General features: G+C 65.8%; 2 protein-coding genes and 2 non-coding genes across 4 annotated transcripts; 2 read left to right on the top strand and 2 right to left on the bottom strand.

Moving 5' to 3' along the window:
• The first annotated feature begins 2,929 nt into the window (after positions 1-2,929).
• GAMT (guanidinoacetate N-methyltransferase) lies at positions 2,930-5,443 on the top strand. Its single transcript, XM_041763401.1, has 6 exons — positions 2,930-3,162; positions 3,710-3,855; positions 3,998-4,061; positions 4,263-4,330; positions 4,483-4,593; positions 5,093-5,443. The coding sequence occupies exons 1-6, from the start codon at positions 2,982-2,984 to the stop codon at positions 5,231-5,233; spliced, it is 711 nt and encodes a 236-aa protein (XP_041619335.1). The 5' UTR covers positions 2,930-2,981; the 3' UTR covers positions 5,234-5,443.
• A 636-nt stretch (positions 5,444-6,079) lies between these two features.
• NDUFS7 (NADH:ubiquinone oxidoreductase core subunit S7) lies at positions 6,080-11,465 on the bottom strand. The gene is made up of 8 exons (XM_041763404.1): positions 11,343-11,465; positions 10,963-10,996; positions 10,448-10,516; positions 9,916-10,033; positions 8,762-8,941; positions 8,631-8,677; positions 7,923-8,011; positions 6,080-6,241 (listed from the first exon to the last, which is right to left on the bottom strand). The coding sequence occupies exons 1-8, from the start codon at positions 11,356-11,358 to the stop codon at positions 6,144-6,146; spliced, it is 651 nt and encodes a 216-aa protein (XP_041619338.1). The 5' UTR covers positions 11,359-11,465; the 3' UTR covers positions 6,080-6,143.
• A 167-nt stretch (positions 11,466-11,632) lies between these two features.
• On the bottom strand, positions 11,633-11,706 carry TRNAN-GUU. Its single transcript has one exon. It is a non-coding gene; the product is annotated as a tRNA-Asn (tRNA).
• A 103-nt stretch (positions 11,707-11,809) lies between these two features.
• TRNAF-GAA lies at positions 11,810-11,882 on the top strand. Its single transcript has one exon. It is a non-coding gene; the product is annotated as a tRNA-Phe (tRNA).
• Positions 11,883-12,225: the final 343 nt, after the last annotated feature.

Genomic DNA, 12,225 nt, shown 5'->3' with positions numbered 1-12,225 from the left:
CAGAGACACAGGCAGAGGGAGAAGCAGGCTCCATGCACCGGGAGCCCGACGTGGGATTCGATCCCGGGTTTCCAGGATCGCGCCCTGGGCCAAAGGCAGGCGCCAAACCGCTGCGCCACCCAGGGATCCCTGGCCTCTTTTTTATTGTAAAATACACGTAGACTTTAGCATAGTCACTACCTCTAGGCGCACAGCACGGCAGCCTGGAGCATACTCACCCCGCTGTGCACCCACCCCACAGTCCGTGTGCAGAATCTGCCATCTCGGGACACCTGGGGGGTTCAGTGGTTGAGCATCTGCCTCTGGCTCAGGGCGTGACACCAGGGTCCTGGGATCGAGTCACACATCGGGGTTCCCACAGGGAGCCTGCTTCTCCCTCTGCCTGTGTCTCTGCATCTCTCATAAATAAATAAATTAAATTAAAAAAAAAAAAACCTTCCATCTCCCCACACGGAGACCCTGTCCCCAGGAACCACTGACACCCCCTGCCCCCCGCCCCGCCCCCCCACGAGCTCCCACCAGCTCCCACCACCTCCTGTCTCTGTGGACGGGCCTCCTCTGGGGACCTCCTGGGAGTGGGGTCCTGCAGGAGGCGTCCTTCTGGGTCTGGGTCCCCTCCCTGAGCCCGGTGTCCTCGGGGTCCGCCCACGTGGGGGCAAGTGTCAGGGTCCCTTCCTTTTTAAGGATGAGTAATATTCCATTGTGTGCAGTCACAGGAAAGGCTGTTTATCCTTTACTGATGGACATTTGGGTTGTTTCCACCTTTTGGCTGCTGTGAGCAGTGCTGCTGTGAACACGATGTACAAATATCTGTCCGATCCGTCCTAATTTCAGTTATAATTCTGGATATGATAGTATATACGTATACCTAAGTGTAGTAAGAAACACTTTGCCTGGTGAAGCAGCTAGGCAAGGGGCAGAAACCACAAGACTGTGTCCTGTCATAGCTGCCATGTGGCTTGTAGTTATCTCATTCACTTAGTTTTTTATTTAAAATTAATTTTGGAAAAAAAATAAAAATAAAATAAAATTAATTTTGGGGGACAGCGGGGGTGGCTCAGCAGTTTAGCGCCACCTTCAGCTCAGGGTGTGATCCTGGAGACCCGGAATCGAGTCCCACGTTGGGCTCCCTGCGTGGAGCCTCCTCGCTCTGCCTGTGTCTCTCATGAATAAATAACATCTTTAAAAAATTAATTTTGGAAAATAAATTTTGGGGGACGCCTGGGCAGCTCAGCGGTTAAGCCTGCTTTCAGCTCAGTGTGTGACCCCGGGGTCCTAGGATAGAGCCCCACATCGGGCTCCCTGCAGGGAGCCTGCTTCTCCCTCTGCCCATGTCTCTGCTGCTCTCTGTGTTTCTTATGAATAAATAAACAGAAATAAAATAAACTTAATTTTTTAAAGCAGGCTCCATCCCCAGCCTGGTGCTTAAACTCATGATCCTGAGATCTCATGATTCCACAGACTGAGCCAGCAGGTGCCCCACTTATCACTTATTCTTGTTCATCTCCCCCACCCAGTAGGCTATGAGCTCCAGGGGAGTCAGGATGGCACCCCCCAAAGTCAAGTACTCCATATATGTGTGATGAATGAATGAATGTCACCTCCCATGACCCATTGCTCTACAACGGGGCTGGCAAACCTTTTTGTGTACAGAGCTAACTAGTGTAAATTTTTGGTTTTGTTGGCCATAAGGTTTCATAGTGATGACTCACCTGTACTATTCTAGCCAGAAAGCACCAGAGTCCTGATGTTAACAAGTGAAAGCGCGGAGGCCCTCCTGGCAGCAGCCAGTGAACGGGCTCCTTTTACCCACACGCAAAAGGGAATGTCATGTAATTTTCACGTATCATAAAATTGTCTTTTGCTTTTTGGTTTTTCAACTATTTAAAAATGTAGGGGATGCCCGGGTGGCTCCGCGGTTTAGCGCCTGCCTTTGGCCCCGGGATTGAGTCCCTCATCCGGCTCCCGGCATGGAGCCTGCTTCTCCCTCTGCCTGTGTCTCTGCCTCTCAGTCTCTCTCTCTGAATAAATAAATTTAAAAAAAATAAAATAAAAATGTAAAACCACTGTAAACTGTACCAAAACAACAGCAGGAGGAGTGATCTGCAGGCTGATGCCAATTCTGTAAGATCTGAATGTTTTGATCAAATGTATCACCTTCCTAATCAAATTGCATATTTGTACTTTATATATATACACGTACACAGGATCTTTTAAAACTGTGCTGTGGGGTCAGACACATCCCTCCTTGTATCCCCTGTGCCACCCACTTGCCACGCACCCCGAGGAAGTCCCCGCCCCGATTCCAGACCTGCAGGCTGTGCAGCGCGGGCAGTCACGGCTCACAGAGGGGCCTCCCCCGGGGGACCCACCCGCGGGCGAGCACAGTCGGTCGCCCTCCACCAGGAGCGGGCGCAGGGGTTAGGCCGCCCGAGGGGAGGACGAGCTGAAGCTGGCGCGGACACGGTTTGTCTACGGTGCCACCAGGCTGAACTGTGCCCGTAGCTAAGTTTTGGGATGGAGCCCACGCGGCAGGCAGGTGACAGTGGGTGGTCCCTGCTGTCTGGGGACCCCGAAGCCCCGGGGAGGCGCGGGGCTGGTCCCCCCATCACTTTTGCTCAGGATCCGAGTGGGCAGCGGCCTCCAGGGTCCCCCGTGATCCCGGCGTGATCCGCACCCCGTTGCGGGGCTTCTAACCCGCAGAATTTGCAGGAGCGCGGGGGTCGCCCAGTGGGTCCGGCCCTGCAGGTTCTCCTGCCTGGGAGCCCCGGGGAGCCCCACAGCGGTGGCCCCCGACAGCGAGACACGGGCCGCTGCGGGAGGGCGGTACCTTGGGCTCCCGTTAGGCGGCAGACGGGCCCGCCCCCGACCCTGGGCTCCCGCCGCCCGGTGCCCTGCGCCCGCCCGGCCCCGCCCCGCCCCGCCCCCGGCCCAGAAGGCCTCGCAGGGCCCGCCGCTCGCCAGCCCGGTGCAGCCGCAGCATGAGCGCCCCCGCCGCGCCCCCCATCTTCGCCCCCGGCGAGAACTGCAGCCCCGCGTGGCAGGCGGCGCCCGCGGCCTACGACGCGGCGGACATGCACCTGCAGATCCTGGGCAAGCCGGTGATGGAGCGCTGGGAGGCGCCCTACATGCACGCGCTGGCCGCCGCCGCCGCCTCCAGGGGTAAACTGAGGCCGGGGCGCGCCGAGCTGGGGCCCTGGGGCCGCGGAAGGCGGCGGGCGGGGGCGCGGCTGGGGTCGGGGAGGCGGCGGCGGAGCGGGCAGGCCGGGCCCAGGCCGCGCTAAGAATAGCTCCGGGAACGGGAGGCCGGGAGCCAGCTGTCGGGCGGCGGCGCCCAGGGCCTCCCCGGGCGGGCACACCAGGGGTCCCCTCTCTCTCCCCAGCGGTTCCAGGCCCCAGGCCTCAAGCCCGCCCCCCTCCTTGCAGCCAGGCTGGGAGGGCAGAGAAAAGTAACCACATCAAGAGATAAGCGCCTCCAGGGCTCAAGGTCCAGGGTCTGACCCCCCCATGAGGCCGGGCCTGCCACCCGCTGCCCACGCTGTGCCCTCTCAGGGCCACCGCGTTCCACCCTCCGCCTCTGCCCCACTTGTGCCCTCACATCCTTGCGGCAAACGGGTCTCTCCGCAAAGGCCCTGCCCCCGTGCCCCCTCCTCCCGGCCGCTGCCCGGCCCCAGCCTGGCGTGTGACACTGGGCTCTTTGTGTGACCAGGGGGCCGGGTGCTGGAGGTGGGCTTCGGCATGGCCATCGCGGCCTCCAGGATCCAGGAGGCCCCCATCCGCGAGCACTGGATCATCGAGTGCAACGACGGCGTCTTCCAGCGGCTGCAGGCCTGGGCGCAGCGGCAGCCACACAAGGTGCCCGCCTCCGCCCACTCTCGGGGGGCTGGGGCCTGCTGGACGCGGTGGGCTTCTCCCCCAGCACCTCTGCCCTCTCCCTTACGGCGGGGGGCATCCGGACACCTGGGACCCTCACTCCTGTTTTTCTCTCCACCCCAAGGTGGTTCCCCTGAAGGGCCTGTGGGAGGACGTGGCACCTACCCTGCCAGATGGCCACTTTGATGGTGAGGGGGCTTGGGAGCCGGGGAGGGGGAGCCCCTCTGCTTGGCTTGCAGAGGGACCTTCTAAGGGGCACTTGGGGTGCCCGATGAACCACTGCTGGACGCTGCCCCGGAGGAGGAGGCAGCATGCCGTGAGCTGGGGGGTGAAGCGCCCAGGTCCTGGGCACACACTGCCTGACCTGTGGCCGCCCACTTCCCGCACAGGGATCCTGTACGACACGTACCCACTGTCCGAGGAGACCTGGCACACGCACCAGTTCAACTTCATCAAGGTAGGGCGCGCTTGCTGGGACGGTTCCCAGGGCCAGCGGGGCTGGCAGCTGTTCACACAAGGACACCCCTCCCCCGGGAGACGGGAGGCCGCCTGGGCAATGCCTGCTGCCCGCAGCCCAGACCTCCTTCCTGACCACGGTCCCCTGCCCAGGGCCATGCCTTTCGCCTGCTGAAGCCTGGGGGCATCCTCACCTACTGCAACCTCACGTCCTGGGGGGAGCTGATGAAGTCCAAGTACTCAGACATCACCACCATGTTCGAGGTGAGGCAGCCTGCGAGGCAGCACCCCTGGGGGCGGCAGCAGGAGTACCCTGTGACCTGGGGAGGGCCCCTGGCCTTAGGGGCTGATCTCCCTGGTGGATGGTGGCCCCCACTTACAGGTCAGGTAAGGTCTCTCAGCAAAACGACTGTTCCCTCGGGACACAGTGATACAGCCGGGCCCCCAGCCAGGCATCCCCCTCGTCCACCCAACAGGTCTGTATTGGTTTAGGCACCTGGTCCTGCTGCCTGGGAGGATGTGCAGGGGGTGGGCAGCCTGCCGCACCCCACGGTACCAGGAATTGCTACCCGAGGTTAGACACCTGGGGGACACCCTCCCAGACCTGGGCTTCCTGGTTCTGTGGATCTGCAGTCGGGCTGTGGTGCCCGCCAGCTCCCAGGGGCCCTGGTAGTTGTAAACGCCGTCCTGGGGGGAGCGGGCACCCTGGGTGTCCTCCGAGGCCCCACGGCCCCAGAATGACCGGGCGCCTCCCTCCCGCCAGGAGACCCAGGTGCCAGCGCTGCTGGAGGCAGGCTTCAGGCGCGAGGATATCCGCACGGAGCTGATGGAGCTGGCCCCGCCGGCCGAGTGCCGCTACTACGCCTTCCCACGGATGATCACGCCCCTGGTCACCAAGCACTGAGCCCGGCCGGGCCTCAGGCCTGTCCCGTGCCCAGCGCAGTGCCTTACCGCTGGGAGTGTGGGCCTGGGCTCTCACAGCCGTGGGCGCCAGCCCGGGCCACACCTGCAGGGGGACGGGGGCTCCCGCCCTTCGCTGCAATGGAAACACCCCTTCCTCCCAGGGTCCTTCAGGATAAAATAAATGCTAATGCCGGCCTCGCCCTAACAGCAATGCAGCGTGAACACGCACTTTCGTGGACGCCTCCTGCCCCTCCAAATACGCAAAAACCCAGGATCTGTGCAGGGCACCTGGGGAGACGGGGCTACTGTGCAGCAGTACTTGAGGCAACACGTGAGCTTCCCTGTGCCCAAGGCCGAGCGGCCAGGACCTGTGGGTCGTGGCAGAGGCACAGCTCGCCGCCAGCCCCCCCCCCCCCCCCCCCCCCCGCGGTTGGCAGCTGAGGTCCGGAGGGGGCGGGGGGAGGAGCTGCGTAGGCCTCACCAGGTGGCGGCCCAAGGCCCAGAGCCTCACCTGTCAGGCTGAGCCTTGAAACAAGGCCAGACCTTTGGACCCAGCTGTGCTCCCCAGGACCCTCGGCTTCCCCCTAGATGCGGTGCGGCCACAGGCACCGCCCCAGCTCCGTCACCCTCCAGCGCCCAGCCGGTCACCCTGGGGCCATCCGCTTCTCTCTCCACAGCCTCCGGGACCCGTCCACTCCCCTCCTTCGTGGGCCTGGGGTGACCGCGTGCAGGGTCAGCTCTCCAGCCACAGGACAGCCTGCCCACGCAGCGCTCACCACCCGCATAGCACGTCACCCCTCCCAGAGCCCCCACTTCCGCACACGTCACGCAGGGAGGGAGGCGGCGCCAGGGTGGGTGTATCGGGTTTATTGACCATCCTAAGGACACTGCAGGGGCCAGGGGCACTGGCACTACCTGCGGTACCAGATTCTGAGCTTCTTCTCCCGCTTGATCTTCCTCTGCAGCTGCAGGATGCCGTACAGCAGGGCCTCAGCGGTGGGGGGGCAGCCTGTGTGTGGGGGGGGGGCGCCTCAGTCTCCCTGCTCACAGGGAGTGGGTGGAGCACCCAGGCTGGGAGGGCAGCCACGGTGCCCCCAGACCAATGACTGGATCCTGGGACCTCCCTGCTGGGATCCGACCGACCCCCCTGCCACTTGGCAAAGGGCAGCACCCACAGGCTGGACAGGGCACTGGGAAGAGGGGGCAGAAGGGCCATGTCAGGTGGGGGAGCCATGGGGCCCCCAGGCTGGCTCCCCCCCAGCCTGTCCTGCCCAGGTTGGGGGTCAGCCCTTCACAGGGGAGGAGCCCATTCCAGACCCTGCAGTCAAGCCACAGCAATGGGGAGGACCAGGCTGCCCACACAGGCCCAGCTGCCCTATCCAGCCCCCACCCCCCATGACCTGGCTCAGGACCTCCACGAGGACAAGCCTGGGTGATCTCCTGACCCCGGCTCACACGAGCCCCAAGTGGGGAGGGGAGACTCAAGGGGGCAGAGCAGCCGGAACGGCAGGAGGCCCAGTGGAGGAGGGGAAGCCCTGGGGACACGCTCCCCTACAGTCCCTGTCCCCAACAGCCCACCACAAGGGGCAGAGGCACGGGTCACCACCCACAAGACCTGCCTGGGACCTGAGGGTCCTGAAGGACAGCACCCGGTCCTCACTCCTGGCCTGCCCTGGGCCCAGCATCTGCAGAACCACCACAAGGGCACCCGTGACGGGGCACGGAGGCTCCGTGTGGGGACATGTCCCAGGGCACACGTCCAGCAAGTAGCAGCTGACCAGGGCTTGGCCTCTGGTCTACAGGGTGGAGTCCCCTGTGCCCTCCCCTACCAGATGGGCTGTCCCTCCACCACGGGGGCTCCCCTGGGGCCTGGCGGGGCAAAGGCCCTCACGTATCCGCAGGACACTAAACAAATCACCACCATCCAACGTCCTTTTGAGCGATGCCAGAATGTGACCTAAACTTCTTGGGGATCGTGGATCACAGGCCTTGAGTGTCCTCTGCCCTCCAGAGACGGGGGTCGGGCTCTCCAAGTGTGCACTGAGCCCAGGGACACGGGGCCTCTGTGGGCAGGCGAAGCACCGCGCTGACCCGACCCAACACTGTCGGGGCAGATGTGGGGGGCCACGTGTGGCCGGGAAGATGCCCAGTCGCGCGTGACCTTCAGACAAACCACCAGTCCTTTTCTGGTAAAGATGTATCGTAAGCATCGTACGGGACACACGTTGAAACGTTACCATTTCCCGTTACTCTGACTGACGTACCTGGGGCCCTGCACATCACCTGCACGTCACCCGCGCCTCCCGGCACCCGGCACCGGGTCCAAAGGAGTCCCGCGGTCCCTCGTGAGAACGAGAACCTGTGGCCACCGTTCCGGGCTCCAGGAACCATTCTCTGTGTTTTAACCCTGTTCCTTTGGTTCTGCTTCTATCAGGTGGAACCACGGGACGCGCGGTCTAGAGAGGGCTGCCGCCCCGCGCCGCCCTGGCTAAGCCTCCGGCACCAGCCTGGGCCCCACTCTGGACGAAACCTAAGACTTTGCTGTCGAGGGGACCTTTGAGGGACAAGGGAGGAGAAGGCTGAGGCTTCACTCTTCTGCTTGGGCCCACATCTGTTCGTCCTTAAACGAGGGCAAGGCACCGCCTCTGCAGGGGCGTGGGGGCCCCAGGACGCGGCAGGGGTGGGCTTACCGGGCACGTAGATGTCCACGGGCACGATCCGGTCACAGCCCCTCACGACAGAGTACGAGTAGTGGTAGTAACCTCCTCCGTTGGCACAGCTGGCGGGGAGGGGCACCGTAAGGGCCACGCTGGCCACCCCACAGCCCCGCCCCACGCACCCCTGCCTTCAGGTACAAACAGGTGCCAGGAATGGGCAGGAATGGATGTAGAGTCAGAAAAGAGAAGGGCCACCTGAGGCCTGCTGTGGGACCAGGGGGAGCAGGAGCAAATGGACAGACCCTGAGCCCCCGATGCTCAGGGAGGGGACCAGACACAGGAGGCCCCACGGGGTGTGAGTCCACGTGTGACACATCCAGGACAGGCTCGTCCACGGACAGGGAGGGGCTCAGGGGGCCGGGGGCTGGGAGGTAAGGTGGGGGAGGTGACAGCTGATGGGGACGAGGTTTCCTTTGAAGGTGATAGAATGTTCTGGAAGTAGGGGCAACAGCTGATAGCACCGTGAATGCATGGACCTCACAGAACTGGGCACTTTAACAGGGTGGGCTTTAGGGGTCAAGTTCTACCTCAGCAGAACGGCCAGGTGAGGAAGCAGCTGCTGGCGGCACGGGGAAGGACAGGGAGAGGGCGGCGGGCGGGCGGGCGGGCAGGCGGGGAGCACGCAGACGGCCCACGGAGCGGGGACGGGCGAGAGCGCGCCAGCCTGGGGCGGGCACTCACCTCCCCATGGACACTACGTAGCGCGGCTCCGGCATCTGGTCGTACACCTGGAAGAGAGGGCCGGGTGCGGGCGTGGGTGTGGGTGCGGCTGCAGGCCGGGCGGCAGGTGGCGGGCCCGGGGCCAGGCCTACCTTGCGGAGCGCCGGGGCCATCTTGTTGGTGAGCGTGCCGGCCACGATCATCACGTCCGACTGGCGCGGGCTGGCGCGGAACACCACGCCGAAGCGGTCCATGTCGTAGCGCGGCGCCGCCATGTGCATCATCTCCACGGCGCAGCACGCCAGGCCGAAGGTCATGGGCCACAGGGAGCTCTGTGGGGGCAGGGGCTCAGCCAGGGGGTGCCTGGGCCCCGAAGCTCAAAGCCCATCGGCCAGGCCCCGAGGGGCCCTCAGACGCGCGTGGCCCACCCAGTGTGCTCTGCGGGACGGTAAAGGGAGCTACGCTCGTGTGCCGACACCGTCCAGCACGCACCGTACCCAACACCCCGGCCCAGGTGAAAGTAGCTTCAAGGACGTAGTTCACATCACCCAGCACGTCCTAAATCCCATCCTTCTGCGACAGGGACGGCTGCTCCGAGGGCCTGGAAAGCCACAGAGGGCGCAGCTCCAGACCCCGGGACTCAGCCCCTGCCAGTGACTTGACCCTTTCCCGGTGTCCCAGGACTCCAAATGCCTATTCCTCCAGGAAGGCCTCTTGGATGCCCGTGGAGGACACTCGATCTCCGTCCGGGGTCTCCTCTCCCCCTGCTGCACTCCTTGGCCAGAGCCTTCTCTGCGGTCTCTGCCTAGGCGGAGACACCTGCTCCACTTTGTCTTAACGCGGGTGACAGAGCTTGGGCTACACCCAAGGCCAACCCGGACAGCACGTCAGGCTGGCGTGGTTAGGACCAACAGTGCAGGGGACACCTGTGTGCTGGCGCCGTGGACCCCGGCGGAACACCCCCCGTGGCCCCATCTGTGACACACGGAGACGGCCCGGGCACCCCCCGCACACAGGGGAGCACTAGTGGGACACGCACACGTGTGCACAATCCTGGGGGACGCCGCCCAAACTGTCCCGGGTGGAGGGTGGGGGCGGGCAGCGTGTGGGGTCCAGGCAGGCACTACTTTCCCAGGTCCTAGAAAGCCACTCCTGCGTCGGAGGAGAAACTAGAGGAATCCACCGAAACGGGCGATCTGCAGAAGGGGGCAGGACACCTTCCCCGGGGCCCAGGGAGGGCCCAGGAAGCAGGGCAGGGGCGCATGTGGCCAGAGGCCCGAGGGCGGGCGAGGGGTCGGGGGCTCACCCGGCGGGCCCAGTTGATGAGGTCATCCAGCTTGGCCACCACATACTCGCCCCGGCTGCTGGGAAGTGCAGAGGACTTGGGGACCACAGCTCCAGCCGAGGACACAGCGGGCTGGGTGCTGGACATGGAACACACGGCCGGGAGGGGGACGTTAGCCAGGCGGGGACCCCGCCCCCCCGTCCCACGGTCTAGCCCAGAGCACGCCTCAGAGGGCAGCACCCGGCTGGGGCCACGGCCTGCTCTGGGGCCCACGGCACCCCGCACTCAGGCCTGGGGACGGCTGCCCTGCTGGGGCCCCTGCTGGCCTCTGTGCCCTGGAGAACCTGGCTCCCCCCCGACACGCTGTCGAGGGCCCTGTGGTTTGGGGACGTGCAGCCATGGCCTTGGACGGAGGCGAAAACCCTGGGGGCCGGGGCAGGGACCCACACCGCATCGCCCCGGTGGTGGAGGGGGGGTCCCGGAGTCACCGAGGGCTGCTGCTGCGCCAAACGGAGGCTTTAGGGTGCGCAGGCCACCGGAAGGCCGGCCTCACCTGCTGGGGCTGTCCACGGCCACGCTCGAGTGGACACCACGCACCTGTGTCGCCACGCCCACGCCGGAGCTGCGGGGAGAGGGGGTGCCCGTGAAGAGGGCCCTGGGTGCCCCCGCTCCACCCGGCAGGGGGAGGGAAACAGCCCGGGGCCCACCTGCCCCATCGCCCTTTGTGTAAGTACAGCTTGGTGGACTCCCCAGCCCACGGCCGCCTCCGCCCGCACAGCACCCAGGGCCCCGTGGGAGGTCGGCTGAGCCCCCCGATCGCTCTGCTTTCCTCTCGGGCCTCCGTTTCCGGGCGGGTCTCCCCGTCTAATTTACAGGGGATGTGACTCCTGGGGAACAGGCCAGGTCCGGGCACGTGCCCTTGGAGCCCCCTGGAGCTGCCCCGGGCTCTGAGGCCGCCCGCGCCTTCCCGCAGCAGGGAACAGGGGAGCGGCGGGGCCTGGTCACCTCCTGGGCTGTCCCCCGCCCCCCGGCCCCCGCGCCCCACGACCCTCCTGACCGCACACTCACCGCAGAGCAAGGGTCCGGCGCAGCAGGCCCGGAGCTGCAGAGAGAGGCCGGGGCGCAGGCGGTGAGCTGCGGGCACCAGCCCGGGGGCCCGCGCCCGGCTCGTCCTTCCCGGACCCCGGGTCTAAGCGCCACTCGCCAGGCGCTGGGCGAGGACGGGCCTTCCTGAACGTGACCCGCCCGGCGCCCCCCGGGGAAAGGGCCCTCGCCCTGCAGCGGCGCCGCTCGGGCCCCAGGGCCTTTGCACGTGCAGCTGGCGCCGCCCCGGGTCCCGGCCGCACCGAGCGCAGGCAGCCGCTCTCCGGGGGCGGGTCTCGGGCCGCACCAGCTCCCCCGCCCGCGGCCTCGGTCGCCGGCCCGTCACCGCCGCGCCCCGCGCTCACCCGCCAGCGCCGCCATGTCCGCCTCGGCCTTCAAACAACCTCTGCGGTCCGTCCGCTTCCGCGCTCCGGGTGCCCGGGGCCGCCTCCCACAGCGGCTCGGCCGCCGCGCGGAAACCGGAACCCGCGCCTGGGACGTTCCGCCCGCGGGGCCTCCGCCGGCCGCGCCCCGCCCCCGCCCCCGCCGCGGCCCCGGGCAGGGGGTTGGGGGTTCGGGGGCCGCGGGGGCGTCCCCGCAAAAGCCGGGCGCGGCCTCGCCCTCCCCTCGTCCCGGCGGCAAAAGCTCAAAAGAGCGTCCCTGGGTGGGCTCGAACCACCAACCTTTCGGTTAACAGCCGAACGCGCTAACCGATTGCGCCACAGAGACGGCGCTGCCGCCCGGCGCCCCCCGCGGGCCTAAGAGGCGCGCGCAGCCCGGAAGTCGGGCGCGGCGGGGGCGGGGCTGGGGCAGCAGCGGCCCCTGCCGCCCGGCCGCGATAGCCCAGTTGGGAGAGCGTTAGACTGAAGATCTACAGGTCCCTGGTTCGATCCCGGGTTTCGGCATCCGTTTTGGCGCCTTCCCAGAGCGCCGCCGCCTCTGCCCGGCGGAGGGGAGGGGCAGGCCGCGGGCTCGGGCCAACGTGGGGCCCGCACCCCCAGGACCCTGGCTCCCGCCCCCATTCCCAGTGATTTTTAACTGGCGGGATGGGAACGCTGCTCAACGTCCAGACCCGCATAGTGGGCAGCGCAAGGTGGTCGCCGCTTGTAGGCCACTCAACTCTCGCAGTCCTGCTGGAGTTTACCCTTGGGGGAAACTGAGGCTCACACAGGCAAGCGCAGGCCCGCTGCAGGCCCCGAGCCCCGCGCAGCCGGCCGGGCCTGGCTCTGCGGGAGCTCCCGGAGCCCC

This window comes from Vulpes lagopus, chromosome 7 (genome assembly GCF_018345385.1).
Source record: "Vulpes lagopus strain Blue_001 chromosome 7, ASM1834538v1, whole genome shotgun sequence".
NCBI lineage: Eukaryota > Metazoa > Chordata > Mammalia > Carnivora > Canidae > Vulpes > Vulpes lagopus.
The sequence above is the reverse complement of the archived record's forward strand: the minus strand, read 5'-3'. Positions and strand labels throughout refer to the sequence as shown.

Bases quoted from the DNA above. Each gene is read 5' to 3' on its own strand.
- GAMT (XM_041763401.1), top strand. From the start codon at position 2,982: ATGAGCGCCCCCGCCGCGCCCCCCATCTTCGCCCCCGGCGAGAACTGC. The intron at 3,856-3,997 runs GTGCCCGCCTCC...CTCCACCCCAAG, and splicing joins CGCAGCGGCAGCCACACAAG to GTGGTTCCCCTGAAGGGCCT. The intron at 4,594-5,092 runs GTGAGGCAGCCT...CCCTCCCGCCAG, and splicing joins ACATCACCACCATGTTCGAG to GAGACCCAGGTGCCAGCGCT.
- NDUFS7 (XM_041763404.1), bottom strand. The intron at 10,517-10,962 runs GTGAGTGTGCGG...CTCTCCCCGCAG, and splicing joins CGCCGGACCCTTGCTCTGCG to CTCCGGCGTGGGCGTGGCGA. The intron at 6,242-7,922 runs GTAAGCCCACCC...CCCCACACACAG, and splicing joins CGTGGACATCTACGTGCCCG to GCTGCCCCCCCACCGCTGAG.